This window comes from Grampus griseus (assembly GCF_964374135.1).
Source record: "Grampus griseus genome assembly, chromosome: 3".
In the NCBI taxonomy this organism is placed as follows: domain Eukaryota; kingdom Metazoa; phylum Chordata; class Mammalia; order Artiodactyla; family Delphinidae; genus Grampus; species Grampus griseus.
Genome location: NC_139019.1, coordinates 169,718,430 through 169,735,906, shown reverse-complemented (window position 1 = coordinate 169,735,906; position 17,477 = coordinate 169,718,430). Strand labels below are relative to the sequence as shown.

The 17,477-nt window shown below is 56.4% G+C and overlaps 1 protein-coding gene across 2 annotated transcripts; it reads right to left on the bottom strand.

Annotated features, from left to right (window-relative positions):
• Positions 1-1,758: 1,758 nt before the first annotated feature.
• On the bottom strand, positions 1,759-15,702 carry DAPK3 (death associated protein kinase 3). Of its 2 annotated transcripts, none has more exons than XM_082651628.1 (9): positions 15,589-15,702; positions 14,437-14,594; positions 7,563-7,923; positions 7,148-7,277; positions 6,853-6,901; positions 6,189-6,215; positions 4,922-5,074; positions 3,938-3,983; positions 1,759-3,464 (listed from the first exon to the last, which is right to left on the bottom strand). In XM_082651628.1, exons 2-9 carry the CDS (start codon positions 14,496-14,498, stop codon positions 2,928-2,930), a joined length of 1,365 nt encoding a protein of 454 aa, XP_082507754.1. In that variant the 5' UTR covers positions 14,499-14,594; positions 15,589-15,702; the 3' UTR covers positions 1,759-2,927. The 2 variants fall into 2 exon arrangements, with proteins under 2 accessions (XP_082507754.1, XP_082507755.1); XM_082651629.1 differs by having other exon boundaries at positions 15,573-15,675.
• Between the last annotated feature and the right edge of the window lie 1,775 nt (positions 15,703-17,477).

The following is a 17,477-nucleotide window of genomic DNA, read 5'->3' as shown; positions in this document are numbered from 1 at the left end:
ATTTGTAAGTGCTTGCATGGGCCAGATACACTGGGAGGTGCTTTATGACCACAAAGTGTGGTTCCCTGTGCCCTTAACTGACAGATTGAGGATGCCGAGGCTGCACTGAGCAAGATAACCCGGGTCAGGGGGCAGAGGTAATCTCCAAAACAAAGACACCTGCTCATGTTACCCACTGAAGACTCTGGGGAATTTGCCCTCAGCACAGAGGTGCTTTGGATACTGAAAGGGCAGGTGTGAGTCCAAAGGGAAACGTGGTTTCTACCCAGAAGTCTCCATCAGAAAGGCTGGATGGGTGAGGGCCCCGCCCCTGCCCCTATCGGGACAGACCATCGTATCCACCTCCTACCGCCATCTCCCAGGGCCTGACGTGGGGCCCACAGAACTGGCATGACTGGGGAAATGACGGTTGGATGAATGCTATTCACTGGTCCCCTGAGGCCTTCAGGGAGCCTCCGGCTCACCCCCCTCGGGGTCTGGAGACCCTCTAGCACTGCACGGAAGCTCCTCCCTTCCCATCAGAGGCACCCAGACCACAGCCTACTGATGTTATACAACTATCCATGCTGGGTGCCCCTTTCCTGCCGTGGGCCGACCGCGCTTTGCAACGCACCATCAGGGGATCTGCTGCTCAGAGCCCTGCCTTGAAGGCCTAATAACCAGGTGACAGCTGTGGAGGAATCACAGACCAACTGGAGAAACCTGAGTGGGTCCAACCATTCGACAAACTGAAATTTACTGAGATTTTAAAAGTGGAAGTTGTTGGTCAAAAACAGACAAATGAAAAGGGATGAATTGTACAGTAAGCCTTATCTCAATTTTTCTAAATTTAGTTTTAAAAAACCGGTGCGGGGAGGGATGCATGGAACGAGGCAACAGAAGGTCGAGCAGGCCGCTGGGAAGGAGGAAGAGGGTCAGAAGGGCCCTCTTTGGAACCACGTTCCAGACCCAGAGGCCGAGGCGAGTGGGAGCAGGAGCGGCAAGGACATCTCCTCCGGGCGGGCCCAGCGCGGTGCAGGGCAGCCCACATGTGATCCAGCAGCGTCTCAGGAGGAGCCAAGGGACAGGAAACCCCTCCAAACTCACTCTAGCTGCCTGAACGCCTCCACCTCACGGCAACAACAAGAGGCCCAGTCCACCTGAGCCCCAAGGTTGGAGCAGCCTCCAAGGTCCCCCAGGGCTGTGGGAGCAGGCAGTGACAGAGAGGGGGAGACACAAGAGGGCGGAGAGGCCGTGGCACCAGGTGACTGCCAAGGCTGGCCGCCCCTGCCCGGGCCCAAGCAGAGACGAGCAGGACGCCAGGGAAGCCACGCTTCACTTCCTCTAAGCTGACACACACGCCTCCGAGCAGCACACATACGCTTAGAGGTGTGTGTGTCATGCAGTGGAGCTCACGAGGGGCGTACAGCGGGCCCACCCCCACCCACGCCAAGCCCACATCTAGGTCCCAAGGCCTCCTCGGCCCCGCAGGGTCCTGGGCCTGAGCCCCAGCCAGGGCCACAGGTGGAGTACCTGCCCGCCTGCCCAGCTCCTCCCTGCACTCAGCCTGGGCTGGCCTCTGTCCTGAGGATTCCTCTCGGGCCAAGGGGGGCTGCACAGGGGTCCCTCAATTAACACAACCAGCAGCAGAGAACTCCGAGCTCAGAGTGGCCACCAGCCGGAGACCCACGTTCCACTGAAGCCTGGCTCTCAGGGCACTCTCTCTGGGGCGCAAGAACCCGCTCCAGGGCAGCACCTAGTGGCGCACAGCGGCACTGCCCGCTGAAACCCTCTTAACCCTGCGGTCCAGGCCAGCACTCGCCAAGGCTCCACCTCCAAGGCTCCACCTCCACCGGAGAGGGAGTCCCTGAAAACACCAGGCCAGCAGAGGCAGTCAAATAGGCGGCACAGAGCATGGGGTGGGGCGTTTGTAAGGGGCCCTGGGGCTCTCCAGGGAGGGGACGCTGGGAACACGGGCCTCCAGCAGCTACTCCGTGGGGCCCACCCGAGAGGTGCTGTCCTGAAGGCAGCACTGGGGGAGGGAGTGACACGGGGCAGGGCAGTGGGTGGGACCCCCGCCGAAGAGTCAGCGCTGTGCGTTGACAGGGAGCTGGAGAGGAGGGGATGGTTCCACAGCCTGCCGCTGCAGGAGGCTCCAGGCGGCCACAGCTCTTCCCCCCTTCCCGGCCCCCAGCGGGCCTGCCTCAGGGAGAGAGTAGAGACTCAGCTTTGCAGATGTTTCCTTTACTGCATCCAGGCGCTGTGCCCTGCCACACACTGCCCCCAGTACAACCCCCAGACCCACACCTCCTCGAGGGCTGCGTCATCTCCTCAGCTCTGGCCCTGGTGCCCAGCCCCAGGCTGGGGGCCCTGCGAGGGGCTGGGGTATCTGAAGAACTGGGCTCAGAGACCACCTCCACCACGGACCCTGGAGGAGCAGCCATCCGTCTCCAGAACAGGAGGAGCCGGGGTGTCGAGCAGAGGCCCCTCCAAGTCTGAGCCCCAGGGGCGAGCCCAGGGCACTCAGACACCCCCGTCCCCACACCAAGGCTCCAAGCACTCAGACCACATGGAGGTCCTGCAGCCGCTGACCCAGGCCCTGCACATGGAGGCTGCCACCCCTACACCCTGCCACGTGTGAGGCATCTGTGTCCACCACGGCCAGAGCTGCCTTGGTGGTGTCAACCTCTTGCAGAGTTCCTGTGGTGATGCTGTCCCAGAAGCCCCCAGAGTCGAGATGCAGGAGGGAGGGGCTGAGCTGGGGCCTGTGGGGGGAAGACTCGGGTTGCACAGAGAAGGCCCACATCAGCCACATCCTCCTGGTGCAGAGCCGGGCCAAAGCCCTCCCCTCAGCCGTGGACTCCTGGGCCATGTGGAGCGCATCCAGGGCCACACCAGGGTGACGGGGGGCTCCCCCCGGGGTGCAGGACACTGTGCCCCAAGCGGCCCTAGCGGAGGCTGCACTCCCCCCCCTGCAGCTTCTCCTGCTCCATGGCACGCACCAAATCCTGCACAAATAGCATCTCGGAGGCCACCTGCTTGGCCAGCGCCTCGTAGCGGTTCTCGAGGCGGCTGAAGCGGCGCCTGAGCCCGCTGGCCCCCAGCAGGGCGCCCTTGGCCTCCTCCTGGGCCTGCCGCTGGAGCGCCTCCGTCTTGTGCAGCTCCTGGCGCAGCCGCCGCAGGTCCTGGCCGATGCTCTCGTTCTCCTCGCGGTACCAGGCCTCCTTCTCCTCGTAGATTGCCGTCAGCGCCTCGATGTCCTCGTGGAACAGGCGCCGGCTGTGCTCGAGCCCACGCAGGCCCTCCTCGGCCACTGCCACCTCCTCCAGCACCTTGGAGAAGCGCTCGAAGTTGACGTAGGTGTTGTTGGGGGGCATGCTCGAGTGCGACTTGATGGTGTACTCCTTGAGGCGGGCCGTCTTCAGGCGCCGCCGCTCCGGCTTGCGGCCACTGTCCTCCCGCCGCACGTTCCGCCGCCGAATCGCCTGCAGCGGGAGGGGAGGGTGCCTTGGACTGGGGGGCCGGCAGGGGGAGACCCCCCCGGCCCACGCCCGGCCCTCCGCTCGCTTTTCGTCGGCACTCAGCCCTGCCCATTCACGTACACATGCTCCTGGTGCTTCCACGCTCTGACAGCCGAGCCGAGAATGGATGGCAGACTACCTGGCCGTGCCACAGACCACAGAGCCAAAAGCATTTACTCTCTGGCTCTTTACAGAGGTTGCCAACCCTAACCCGGGCCTGGAGGTGACCCCTTTCTGGGAAGTTCTGGGGAGGGAGCTCTGCTACGTGCAGAGGGGCCGTGGACTCCAGCCGGCGCCTCCGTGAGATGGCTCCAACACCACGTCCATGCACACCCCGCACCCCACACCGTCCGGGTCCGCTCCCCTGGGGACCCTCCCCCATGCCAGGGGCTGCTCACACCTGCCATGCCTACGTGGGGGCAGCCCCACCGCCTCACCTTGATCCAGGAATGCTCCAGGCTCTGGGCAATGGTCATTCTCCTCCTGGAAGAGCCCCCAACCTTAGTTAGTTGCACGTGGGCCACTTTACCATCCTCCCCAACGCAGACAGCAGGAAGGGGTGAGCCATACTCTCCCTGCTGCAGCTCTGGCTCTCAGCCCCACCTGTGGCTGACTCAGGCACCCACCCCTGGGGACCCTCCCAAGTCCCTAAAGTCACCCTCCAGCCCAGCAGCAAGTCCCTGAAATGACCGTGAAAATACAGGCACCATGAAGAGCTTCCACTCTGCTTGGCCAACCACAAGGAGCCCATCAAGGGGACTGGGGGTGCGGACTCCAGGGTCTCCATGTTTTCTGAGGGGTTTCATTCACAGTGTTGACACCTAACACTGGGGTCTCACAACTCAGGCACCTATAGGAGGAGGCTGGGGAGGACTGTGGCCCACGGGAGCACCTCTGTGTGAATGAAGGCTCCGTGCTGCCAGCACAATTAGATTTTTTTTCTAGGGAAAAAAACAAATAGTAATCTGGAATCTTATAAAAAACCTCCTATCTCAAACGTTGGCCACAGATTCAAAGCTTAAGGACAGCTTCTTAAGAGGGCCGACCGGGCTTCCCTGGTGGTGCAGTGGTTGGGAGTCCGCCTGCCGATGCAGGGGACAAGGGTTCGTGCCCCGGTCCGGGAAGATCCCACGTGCCGTGGAGCGGCTGGGCCCGTGAGCCGTGGCCGCTGGGCCTGCACGTCCAGAGCCTGTGCTCTGCAACTGGAGAGGCCACAACAGAGAGAGGCCCACGTACCCGCAAAAAAAAAAAAAAAGGGCCGACCTAACTCCTCTGTGCTATCTTCAGCCCAAAGCAGAAGCCGCGCCCAATTCCCAATAACAGGAAGGTGGCGGCTCGGACGGATGTGTTACTTGTCCTCGGCCAGAGCACCCATCCTGGGGGCCTTGCCAGGCCCTCCCTGCCCAGCCCAGCGCTCCTACTTGGGGTCTTTGACGAGCAGCCGGCGGATGAAGTCCTTGGCCAGCTCGCTGGTGTTGCTGAAGTACTCCTCGTCAAAGTCGTAGTTCACGGCCGAGATGTTGGTCAGGGTCTCCTGCTTGGTCTCTCCCAGGAATGGTGACGCGCCACTCAAACTGGAAGGCGGACACCGGGCTCAGTGGGGCCGGACATCCCTGCAGTCACCCCACAACAAGGCCACTGCCCAGGCCACCACCCGACTCCGCCATGCCCATAAAGGGGGCAGACGTGGAGGAAGGGCGATGCCGGGCCCCGGGCCACCAACCACAACTGTGCCCAGCCTCCAACCAGAGGCAGTGAAACTCCACTGCCCAGCCAGTGAGGGGTGCTGAAACGAGTGGGCAAAATCTCTGCAGAATCTCAAGGCAGCTACGTAGACGCACAGCCTCGAAGCACTTCCCTGAAGCGTGTAGTAGTTAGAGGGAAAACGGCTAACTTTGGGGGGAGGTGGCGGGGAGTCCTGGCCGACACTGCAGACGTCATGTGTCTTCCAGACATGCTGCACTGAGGCCACAGCACCACACTGTGAGGTTATGGGTACGTGATGCTGTGACTTAGGGTGACAAATGTGTATGTGGTCTTCACTCCAATCCTCAGTACACAGATCCAAAAACCCTTGTCATTTCCTAAAACCCAAGGTGGCAGCATCTTCTGTTATAATATTTGGTCTTTGTTCCCTTTCCTAAAACAGCTCGGGGTTTGAGATGAAAGGAGTGTTTTTGTTGTTCACAACAAGCCCCCTCCAACCACACCTGAGTTGATGCCACTGAGGTGACTGTGGAACGGCCCTAAGGAGGGGGCCGGTGGCCAGGGAACCAGCAAGTGGGGTTACAGTGATGGAACTTTCATCCTCACCCCTGACCTCCAGGAAGGGGAGGGGCTGGAGGCTGAGTTACCCTCCAACAGGCCCGTGACTGAGTCCACCATGCCTAGGAGCTGCCAGCCGGAGGATGACGGGGACATGCCGTCCCGGCCCAGGGCCTTGCACGGTTGTTTCACACGATGAGGCCCTGCCTTCTGAACTCTCCTGAACACACCTCTCTCTCCTGCACAAATTCATTCATTCACTCATGCATTCGTCCATCCATCCAGAGTTCCCAAGTGCCGCGACACGTCAGAGAACTGAGGGTGCTGCCTTCCACTTGCTGTCCCCACACAGAAGCCTCCCTACCCTCCTCTTGACCCAGCAGGGCCCCGGGAGGGGGCAGGAAGTGCCGAGCAGGTACTCACAGGATGTAGGTGATGACGCCAATGCTCCTGGAAGAGAACACACAGAAGAGATGGGGGTCAGCTCAGCCAGGGGCACAGCACCCCAACCCCAGAGCCCCAAGGGGGCTGGGGGGCCCAGAGCCCGGTCGGCAGCAGGCCCATCAGCCCCAGGGACCCTCTCCCTCCAGGGGCTGCACAGCCCCCAGCAAGGCCCTCGCTCTGCTCAGAGGGTCTCAGGACTGGACACGGAAGCGCCTTTGACCACACCTGCCTGTTCAGGCTCAAACTGGCCGGGGTCGGGGCGGTGTGGACAGAGCCCAAAGGCACCACAGACGTGGGGCCCTCGACGGGGCTGCTGTGGCCGAGGGTAGGGCTGGCAAACTCCTTCTCTAAAGGGCGAGACGCTGAGCGGGGCTTTGGGGGCCACAGATGGTCTCTGCCACACGTTTGTGTGTTTTTAACACCCTCCAGAAACGTGAGAACCATTCCGAGCTCATGGGCCTGGGTCGTCGGCCAACCCTGTTCTAAGGCAGCAGTCTGTCCTGCCCCTGCCCCACAGCTCCAAGACCAGGAAAACAGGCTACACCCCGGCCTGCGGCTGTGACCGGCAGCTCCTGGGGACAGATGGGGGATGCCCTGAGGAGAAGCAACGAGGGCAGCCCTGGGCCCGCCACCCCCCACTCACCACATGTCCGCCTCCAGACCCAGGGGCTCGTAGTTGACAATCTCGGGAGCTGCAGAGACAGGGAGATAGGGTCAGGTGCCGGGTATGGCTAAGGGGGAACCAGCGGACAGTGCCCACTCAGGCAAGGCTGGCCCTCGGCAGGGAAAGCCGGGACGGTGACAGCACCAACGCCAGGCCTTAAGTTCCCCGTGTCCAGCGCCAGGGCCAGGAAGGGAAACCTGAGGCCAGTGGGCGTGCCTCACCCCATGCCAGCTAGAAATCCTCCAGTGCCCCCAAGGCCCACACCGGGCCTTACCCACGAACTCCGGGGTGCCAAAGATGTTCTTGAACTCGTTCCCTGCTTCGATTTTGTGGGCGATGCCAAAGTCGATGAGCTTGATCCGCGGGTTGGGCACATTTTTGTCCAGGAGCATGATGTTCTCTGGCTGGAGGCAGGGCGGGAAGGCAGGGTGCTGGGCAGGAGGCAGTGCTGCTGCTGGCCCGCCACCTCAGGGAACAGCACCAGGTTGTCCCTGAGCACCTCCCAATCCCAGCATGCGGGGTTTGTGCAGGCTGACCCCGCACAGGTCCAGGCCTGAGCCAGTCCGTCTCCCCAGTGCCCCGGGCAAGGACATCCTGTGCCGAGGGGAGGTGGACCCTCTCGGCCCCCATCCTCACCCTCCCTGGTCAGGCTGGTCCCCAGCTTTGTCCTGAGGGCCCAGCGGGGCTACCTTGAGGTCGAAGTGGGCGATACGCTTGGAGTGCAGGTAATGGACGCCGTCCAGGATCTGCTTGAGGAACTGGGTGGCCTCGTCCTCTGTCAGCGACTCCTTCTCCGCCAGGAAATCGAAGAGCTCCCCGCCCGAGACCAGCTCCAGGATGAGCACCACGTCGGTCTTGTTCTCAAAGATGTCGTGCAGCGTGATGATGTTGGGGTGCCGGATCTCCCGCAGGATGTTCACCTCCCGCTCGATCTCCTCCCGGCTGACCCCCCGGCGGCTGGACGACAAGCGGCGCTTCTTGATGAACTTGGCCGCGTACTCCTTCCCGGTGCCCTTCTGCCGGCATTTCCGCACAATCGCAAACTGGCCGCTGCAGGGACAGAGGGGGAGGGGAGAGTGGGGAGTGGGCGCCGAGAGGGACACAGGACTCTTGGGACCAGGCCGCGCTCGGATGACGCAACCTCCTGGGACAGTTCGTCCCAGCTCCTGGCGCCATGCTGAGGTGCACCCCACCAGCTGGAGAATGCACCCCACCCAGCAGGGGTGCTCCCACGCGAGTGCAAATTGGTGCATAATACAGTGGCTACCTGGCGTTTCTGCAGCAGTGAAAGAACAGAAACAGCTCCACGTTTATCAAAAGGGAGCTGGACTCCCATCATGGTAAGTCAGGCAGAATTTTCGCAGTCTTGGAAAAGAACGACTCTCCACGTGCTGACCAGAAAGACACCCATGGACTTCCTGGGTGGTGCAGTGGTTAAGAATCCACCTGCCAATGCAGGGGGCATGGGTTCAAGCCCTGGTCTGGGAAGATCCCAAATGCCGCACAGCAACTACGCCCGTGCGCCACAACTACTAAGCCTGCGCTCTAGAGCCCGCGAGCCACAACTACTGAGCCCGTGTGCCACAACTACTGAAGTCCGCGTGCCTAGAGCCCGTGCTCTGCAACAAGAAGAGCCATGGCAATGTGAAGGCTGTGCACCGCAACGAAGAGTAGCCCCTGCTCACTGCAACTAGAGAAAGCCCATGCGCAGCAACGAAGACCCAACGCAGCCAAAGATAAATAGTTAAAATAATAAAATAATTTTAAAAAAAGAAAAGAAAAGACAGATACCCGTGAAGACCGGCTCAGTGAAGACAACTGCAGGATAACACAAGGAACAAGATTTTTCTGGGTAAAAAAGGTACATGCTGTACCCACCTATACAGGTATGTTTATGTGTATAGATGCCGGAAAAGAGGTCTGAAGGACACACACCAAGCTGTGAGCAAGAGACATCTCTGAGGAGCGCGACTGAGGGCAGTGAAAAGGGGTTTTTACTTTTTATTTGATATGACTCTATAAGATTCAACTTCTCACAGCGTTATTTCATCATTGTTTAAAATCTAAGAAAAGATAAAAAACCACTGAGTTCAAAAGAGCTTCTTATTCAGGGACTTCCCTGGAGTGCAAGTGTTTAAGACTCCATGCTCCCAGTGCAGGGGGCACGGGGCCAATCCCTAGTCGGGGAACTAAGATCCCGCATGCCATGTGGCTCTGCCAAAAAATAAATAAATAAAAGGATGTCTATCACTTTAAAAAAAAAGAGCTTCTTATTCAATAGGCAGAGTGAAAGAAGTACACACATTTTCACAACAAGAGAGAAGAGTGAGGATGTGGAGAAACCAGAACCCAGGTGCATGGCTGGTAGGAGTGTGAGACGGGGCAGCCACAGTGGAAAACAGTCTGGCGGTTCCTCAAAAGGTGAAACATGGAGTTACCATCGGACCCAGGAACATCGCTCCACAGAAACTTGCACACAAATGTGCACAGCACCATTATTCACAGTAGCCATAAGATGGAAATAACCCAAATGTCCCTCAACGGATGACGGATACACAAAATGTGGTCCCTCCACACACGGGCACATCACTCAGCCATGAAGAGGAGAGAGGCACTGACACTCGCTGCAACGTGGATGGACCCTGAGAACACTGCTCAGTGAGAGAAACCAGACACAGAAGGACACACAGGGTGTGATTCCATTGGTGGGAAACGTCCAGAACAGGCAAATCCACAGACACAGGGGGTGGATTCCTGGTTGTTGGGCTGGGGGAGGGAATGGGGGTGTGCCTGCTCATGGGGATTAGGTTTCCTTTTGGAGTGATGGAAACGTTCTGAAAGTATTTAATGGTGATGGTTGTAAGACCCTGTGAATGTACGAAAGATCATTAAATTGTACACTTTAAATGAGTAAATTGTATGGTGTGTGACTTGTATCTCAAGACCCCTGGTATCTGAAGAGAAAGAGAAACTCTCTTTACTGCACTCCAGGGAGCTGTCCAATGTCCGTATTCTTTCGTTATCTAGGAACTTACGTTAACTTGCTTTCACTCAAGAATTGAGTGAAAAAGGCCAGAGGGTAAATATTTTAAGCTTTACGGGCTATGTGGTCTCTGTCACAATTCTTGTGTGTTTTTATAACCCTTTGAACAAGGAAAAAACCATCCTACGTTTGTGGGCGGGCCATACTGAACTAGGTGAGGGCCGGATGTGGCCCAAAGGCCATGGGTCGTGCACCCCAGCCTCCAGAGGATACATGAACACACACGTGAGCAGAGAAATTAATTCTAAGACAGAAGGCACACATTCCAGACAAGAAACATCAACCAGGCGCCACTGGGGGTCAAGGGAAAGGAGACTAGGTGACTACGTGACATCTTGTGGAAATGGGGGACGAGCACGCAGAGGAAGGAATTGTGCAGACGGGCCTTGGGGACAGGAGGGGTCTCTTAAGTTGGTGACAGCACAGGGAGGACAGGCCAGACAGAACGAGAAACGAGTGAGGGGCGCCTCTGCCAAGCCAGCAGGGCCCTCAGAAAAGCCAAGGGACCCAACTGGGTGTGTCCCAGTAAGTGGACCTCACTGGGATGCCCAGGACCACCTGCAGCCAGCAAACACCTGAAGCGCTGCCCTCGTGAGCATCAAGACACAAAGGCGCCCACGGCAAACCACTGCAGACATGCTCCGAGCACACTCAGGCAGGTGAGGATCAAGGTGGGGAGTGCAAATTATTACCAACCAAGGTAGGCTAAGTAAGGGTCCACATCCGAATCCCCAGAACCTGTGGACACGTCATCTCATGGGGCAGAGGGCCTTTACAGACAGAATTAAGTTAAGGCCCCTGAGATGGGGATGACCTTGGATTCCCTGGGGGGCCCAGTGTCATCACAGGGTCCTTGTAAGAGGGAGGCGGGAGGATCAGAGGCAGAGCGAGATGGGAGATGCTGCGCTGCTGGCTGTGAGGATGCAGGAGAGGTTGCGAGCCAGGGATGCGGCGCCTCTAGAAGCTGGAAAAGGCAGGAACCAATGCTGCCCTGGAGCCTCCGGAAGGACCAGCCCTGCAGGTCCATTTTAGACTCCTGACTCCCAGACCTTTATGATAATAAATGGGTGTTCTTCTAAGCCACTAAGTTCTGGTAATTTGTTACAGCAGCAACAAGACACTCAAACACTAGTATAAAAGCCAAGAGCACAGGTCAGACGAGAAGTGTCAAGTGTCCCTGATCAAGCCTCGCCCCCCGCTCAGAAATCCACGCTATGCTCTTGCCCCCACCTCCACATCTTAGCTAACATTCCCCACACCTGAAAGGCCTTTCCCCCTCCCCTCTGCCGACATCAACCAAGCAAGTTCTTCCAGGTCCACCTTCCATCCCACGATGACGCCTGACGGTAATAACTTCGAGGGCTGAGTGTTCGCCACGTGCCAGGAACGCTGCTAAGCACTGGACGTGTGGCCTAATTCTCAAATACAAGGATTTTTCTCCCCTCTAGCTTTATTCCAAGCTGAACTAACAAAAAAACTAACAAAGAAAGAGTTCATGGGAAGAGGGACAAAGACACTGTTAGGTGCTGAATTGTGTCCCCCAAAATCCTAACCCCCAGAACCTCAAAATGTGAGGTAATTAAGTACAAATGAGATCACTGGCGTGGGTCCTAATCCAGTATGACTGGTGTCCTTATAAGGAGATTATAATAAGGACAGGAGATTAGGATACAGACATGCACAGAGGAAGAAAATGTGAGGACATGGGGAGAAGGCAGCCGTCTACACACCAAGGAGAGAGGCCTCAGAGGGAACCAAGCCTGCTGACACCTCGACCTTGGACGTCCAGCCTTCAGCACCGTGAGAGAATCAACCTCCACTGTTCAGGCCCTCCAGTCTGAGGCACTTTGCTACAGCAGCCCGAGCTGACGAATACAGACACACACAGCTCTCCATGACGTGGAAGCCAGGCTGGAGGTCTACAATGACCAACAACAGATTCATTTATTTCCCAAGACTGTCCAGGTGACTTGAATTAGGAGGAAAGAACCCTCCATACACATCTGCACAGGCGCACAAAGAAACTCACTCCCAGTTCATTCAGCCCGTGACTCTTGGGACAAGGAAACATGACCGTGCTTTGCTCGAGACAGGCAGAAGAAGCTGGACGCCCACCTCTGGTTCCAGCACTGGCTCCAGCACGCCTGGGCTTTGCAGCCGGCAGGGCGTGGCCTCAAGGTCTGAATCCTGCCTGGCCACTTTTAGTCTGTATAGCCTTGGGCAAGACGCTTCCCTGCTCTCAGCCTCAGTTTCTTTATCTATAAAATGAGGATAATAACAGTACCTGCCTGGCAGGGCCTTTCACAGATGAATGGAAATGTAACAAAAAAACAGCCCAGGACTCAGATGTCCAAACATCTGTAATTTATACAAATTGCAGCACAGTATGCACAGTGTTCTGTGGCATTAATCCTTCACCTCATGTGTCTCCAAGAATGTTCCGGATCATTACATAGGGCAGCGCTGTCCAAGATGGCAGCTACTGGCCACATGGAGCTGTCCAGCCCATTCGAATTGACATGTGCTGTGAGTGTACAAGACACACCAGATTTCAAAGGTGCACATCAATAAAAGGCAGTAAACTATTTCATTAGTAATTTCTATAATGATCACAAGCAAAATGATAACAGTTTGACATATTGGGTTAAATAAAATACATTATTAAAATCATTAAAATTAGGACTTCCCTGGCGGTCCAGTGGCTAAGACTCCACGCTCCCAATGTAGGGGGCCTGGGTTCGATCTCCAGTCAGGCAACTAGATCCCTCATGCATGCCACAACTAAGAAGTCCGCAAGCCACAACTGAAGACCCCGCATGCCGCAACAAAGATCCCACGTGCCGCAACCAAGACCCAGTGCAGCCAAATAAATAAATTTTTAAAATTTAATTTAAAAAAGGTTAATTATTTAAAAAATTATTAAAATTGACACAGCTACTAGAAAATTTCAATAAACTCCCTACAAGGCTTGCATTATACAAGTTGCTGGGCTCTTTTTTTTATTTAACATTTTCATTGGAGTATAATTGCTTTACAATGGTGTGTTAGTTTCTACTGTATAATAAAGTGAATCAGCTATACATATACATATATCCCCATATCCCCTCCCTCTTGCGTCTCCCTCCCACCCTCCCTATCCCACCGTTCTAGGTGGTCACAAAGCACCAAGCTGATCTCCCTGTGCTATGCGGCTGCTTCCCACTAGCTATCTATTTTACATTCAGTAGTATATATAAGGCCATGCTACTCTCTCACTTCGTCCCAGCTTCCCCTTCCCCTCCCCGTGTCCTCAAGTCCATTCTCTATGTCTGCGTCTTTATTCCTGTCCTGCCCCTAGGTTCTTCAGAACCATTTTTTTTTTTTTTTAGATTCCATATATCTGTGTTAGCATACAGCATTTGTTTTTCTCTTTCTTACTTCACTCTATGACAGACTCTAGGTCCATCCACCTCACTACAGATAACTCAATTTTGTTTCTTTTCAGGCTCTTTCTAATGGCTGCGTAATATTCCATCGATGAGGCTATGGTGCTGTGACAGGCACTGAAGAGGCTTCCTGTCTTTTGCTCACAGAAAGTCCTTATAGCAACTCTCCCTGTCCCTAGATCCTTAGGTCCATGTACGTACTACTTCCACGGAATTAACTCCTAGCAGCAGAATCAGTGGGTTAAAGGGAACATACATGGTATTTTTGCTGACTTTTGCCAAACTACTCTCAGCAGCAGGTCCTAATACATTTTCAACAACAGAGTCTGAGACTTTTTTGGGGGTGGGGAGACGGCCTGCATTCTCTACCACTCTATCGGAGGAAATTCCTAAAGGAGGGACTTCAGAATCCTAAATGAGCCCCATACACTCTCTCAGCAAAGGCCTGATGAACAGCTCAGTTATGGCTCAGTTATTTACATTCCATTCTGGTGACATCATGGGGCTGGCCAGCAACAAACTCACCAAATAAGGTCTGAAGCTCTGTGGGGTGGGGGGGAGGATGGTGCCTGGCAGGTCTGAGGGGAGTGGGGGGAGGGGGCACTCCCAGGGGACGCTCCAAGGCCCAGCCCAGCAGGAAATCAGCTGCTGGCTGGATCGGGAAACCTCCGCTCTTTCCCACAAGAATGCCAACCATTGGCAAGGGTGTAGGCCCAGACGGGAGGCCTTCCCTGGAAACGTACGAGAGCCGGGGAGACTCAACTGCCCTCCCACAAGAGAGGATTAAAGAGAGGGACAGACCCTCACCAACAAAACCTGCCAACATCTACTGCTCTCACGCCAATTCCAAGCACCGTATTAGGTGCCATTTGTGCTCAGTTATGTTTCTCCCCAAAGGAAATGCACAGAGGATGTCAGAGCAAGAATTCCAGGCCCAGACTGACTGACTCCAAAGCCCAAACTCGTTCCACAGCACATGATATCGACTCATCCCTTCTTGGAGAGTGGGATAAAGGACAGGAGAGGAGATACACCCAGAAAACCCCACAGCGGGTCTCTCCCCTGGTCGGAGCCCCATCAGAGGGGAGAACTCACCTGCCCAGCTCCTCCCCCATCTCATAGTGGTCTTCCACATCTTCCTGCCTGAATGTGGACATAGCGGCCGGTCTGCCTTCCAGCACCTTCCACTCCAGTGCAAACCCAGTCACAGTGGCCCGGGGGACAGGACCTCAGGGAGTCCTCTAGCCGTGACCCTGGAGGAGGAGACAGGGAAATAAGAAAGGAGTGAGATGCCAGCCATTATTTCTAGGTCAATGGAGTGACCTGCTCCCCCAAAAGAGGTTTCACATCACACCATGCTGAAATTCCACGGTCATTGTAGAAAGCACTTGCAACTGGTGGGCGGGTCAATTCCATGTGTCGGCTCATTTAGATACCACACCGCCCCGAGGTCAGTGTTAGCCCAGCTGTGCCACCTCCACCCCCATAGCTCCCAGCCACAGATCTCTGCTTCCGCACACAGCACCGCAGTCTTCTTCTGCCTCTCCCTCCTAGGCTTCTCCCAACCTGCTTGTCCAGAGCCCCACACACTCCTGCAAGTTCCCCACACTCTTCACACCCCCAAACGCTGGGGCTCCCTGATTCCCTGCCAGACCTCCAACACGCTTCCATCTCCCTACCCATCAGCGGCCTCAACCCCTCTTTCCCTTACCCACTAACCCCTCCTCCTCGGCTGGTCTCTTAACACCCTCTGCAGCGCTGTGGGTAATCTCTTGCTCCCCGCAATCCTGAATTCCCCAGGAACTGGACAATAGTTTCCAAGCTCCTCCAAAGGCCCCGACCCGCTCTTGCTTCCCCTGACCTCCACCGTTCTAGCAAAGCTAACTTCTTCCTCCCCCCGTCCCCGAAGGCACCCCTCCAGGTTTCAAAGGCCCCACCCCGGTCTCCACACTCCCAACGGGCCTCCTCAAAGGGCCACAGCTGAGAGTCTCCTCCATCGTCCTTCTCCCCCGACCTTCTCCCAAGCTCCAAGGCAGACCCCGACGGCTTCCTTCAGAGACGCCTCAAAGATCTCCCCAGCCCCTGACGTCCCTGCTCCAGCGTCCCAGAGACCGCCACGCCCCTCACAGGCCCCGGCCCAGCTTCTTCTCCCGCCCAGTCATCCCACGGGTCCCCAAACGTACCCCCCCGCTAAGATCCCCAAGGGCCCCCCCAACCCGCCAGCCTCGGACCGAGCGCGCTCCGCACCCTCCTCGGCCCCGCGCCGCGAACCGGCCCCTCAGCCGCGCTGCCCGCCGCCGCGTCCTCAGGCCCCGCAGCCTTGGCTGCCTCGACGCGCCGACCCGTGCGACGTCACCGCGCCCTCCAGGGCCCGCCCCCAAGAGGTGGAGCCCACCACCCATTGGTCAGTGCGACCGCCGCTCGTGAAGCCCGCCCACCGCCGCCTTCCAGGCCCAGGCCCTCGCGCGTCCCGCCCTCCTCACCAAAATGCTGCCTCGCCTTTGGCACAGGCTAGGCTTCCCGCAGGTGATTGGCTGTAATGAACGCCTGTCAAACTTACGGAAGTCGGCTTTCCGACTTCCGGCCCCTGGACCGCCCCGCCCGTTCTCCTCTGACCGGGGTCCTGAAGCTGGGAGACGGGATGCTGAAATCCTGCATCCCTATTCCTGCCTACCTTGGGCATGAGATAACACGAATCCAAGGCCCAGCTCCGGCATGACAGCCGTGAGGTGAACCCTTGGCCTGCTTTAGTCCCTGAGTGGCAGTTTACTTCTCTGTAAAATGCTAACCATATTCCAAATACATAAAGATGCAAATTAGGAGATTGGTCTGGTGTTGCCATTAATGCTTGAGATTTTTTTTTTAATTTTTATTTATGTATTTATTTTTGGCTGTGTTGGGTCTTCGTTGCTAAGTGCGGACTTTCTCTAGTGGTGGCGAGCAGGGGCTACTCTTCGTTGCGGTGCGCGGGCTTCTCATTGCGGTGGCTTCTCTTGTTGCGGAGCACAGGCTCTAAGCGCGCGGGCTTCAGTAGTTGTGGCACGCAGGCTCAGTAGTTGTGGCGCAAGAGCTTAGTTGCTCCGCGGCATGTGGGATCTTCCCAGACCAGGGCTCGAACCCGTGTCCTCTGCATTGGCAGGCGGATTCTTTTTTGTTTTGTCTTTTTGCGGTACGCAGGCCTCTCACTGTCGTGGCCTCTCCCGTTGCGGAGCACAGACTCCGGACGCGCAGGCTCAGCGGCCATGGCTCACAGGCCCAGCCGCTCCGCGGCATGTGGGATCTTCCCAGACCGGGGCACAAACCCGTGTCCCCTGCATCAGCAGGCAGACTCTCAACCACTGCACCACCAGGGAAGCCCTGGCAGGTGGATTTTTAACCACTGAGCCAACCAGGGAAGCCCCTTGAGGATTGTTTTGTGACTCCTTTTAAGCTCAAGATACATGGTAACAGCTAGCATTGATTGAGCCTTACTGCTTACCAATCAACAACCCGAGGAGGTAAAATACATTAATATTTTACCCATTCTATAGTTAGGGAAACAAGACCCCAGAGAGGTTAGGTAACCCACCCGGAGTCACACAGCTGGCAAAGGCGTAACTGAGATTCATTCCCAGAGAGGCCCGAACCCAAAGCCCACGCTGAACTAGCTCAGATACCATCTGACACGGACCTGTGTCTTTTGGTCCTTGCTGGCCACCCTAACCTCGTGCAACCCCCCCCCTCACCCTTTTTCACTCCAACACCATTTGCCTTCTCGCCTCAAGCATCTCATTGAGATGGCACCAGCTCTTTCTTCCTCCTACCTGGGAACCGCCTTCCTCCACTCTTAACTCCTAAGCACACTTAAGTGCACAGCTAAAGCAGCACTTTCTCCCATATCCAGTTTCCCCTATTACATCTTGTATTTGTCACCATTAATGAACCAAGAGTGATACGTTATTAACCAGTCTGTACTTTATTCAGAGTTCCTTGTTTTTCCCTAATGTCCTTCTCCTGTTCGAGGATCCCGCGTCACATTTAGTTACGTCTCCTTAGGTTCCTCTGAGCTTTGAGCTTCTCACACTTCCCAGTTTTTGATGACTTAGACAGTTTTGAGGATTGGTCTACTTCCTCAATTGGGATTTGTCTTTCTTGTG

Bases quoted from the DNA above. Each gene is read 5' to 3' on its own strand.
- DAPK3 (XM_082651628.1), bottom strand. From the start codon at position 14,498: ATGTCCACATTCAGGCAGGAAGATGTGGAAGACCACTATGAGATGGGG. The intron at 7,924-14,436 runs GTGAGTTCTCCC...CTGTCCCTGCAG, and splicing joins ATGGGGGAGGAGCTGGGCAG to CGGCCAGTTTGCGATTGTGC. The intron at 3,465-3,937 runs GTGAGGCGGTGG...CTCCCGCTGCAG, and splicing joins TGGAGCATTCCTGGATCAAG to GCGATTCGGCGGCGGAACGT.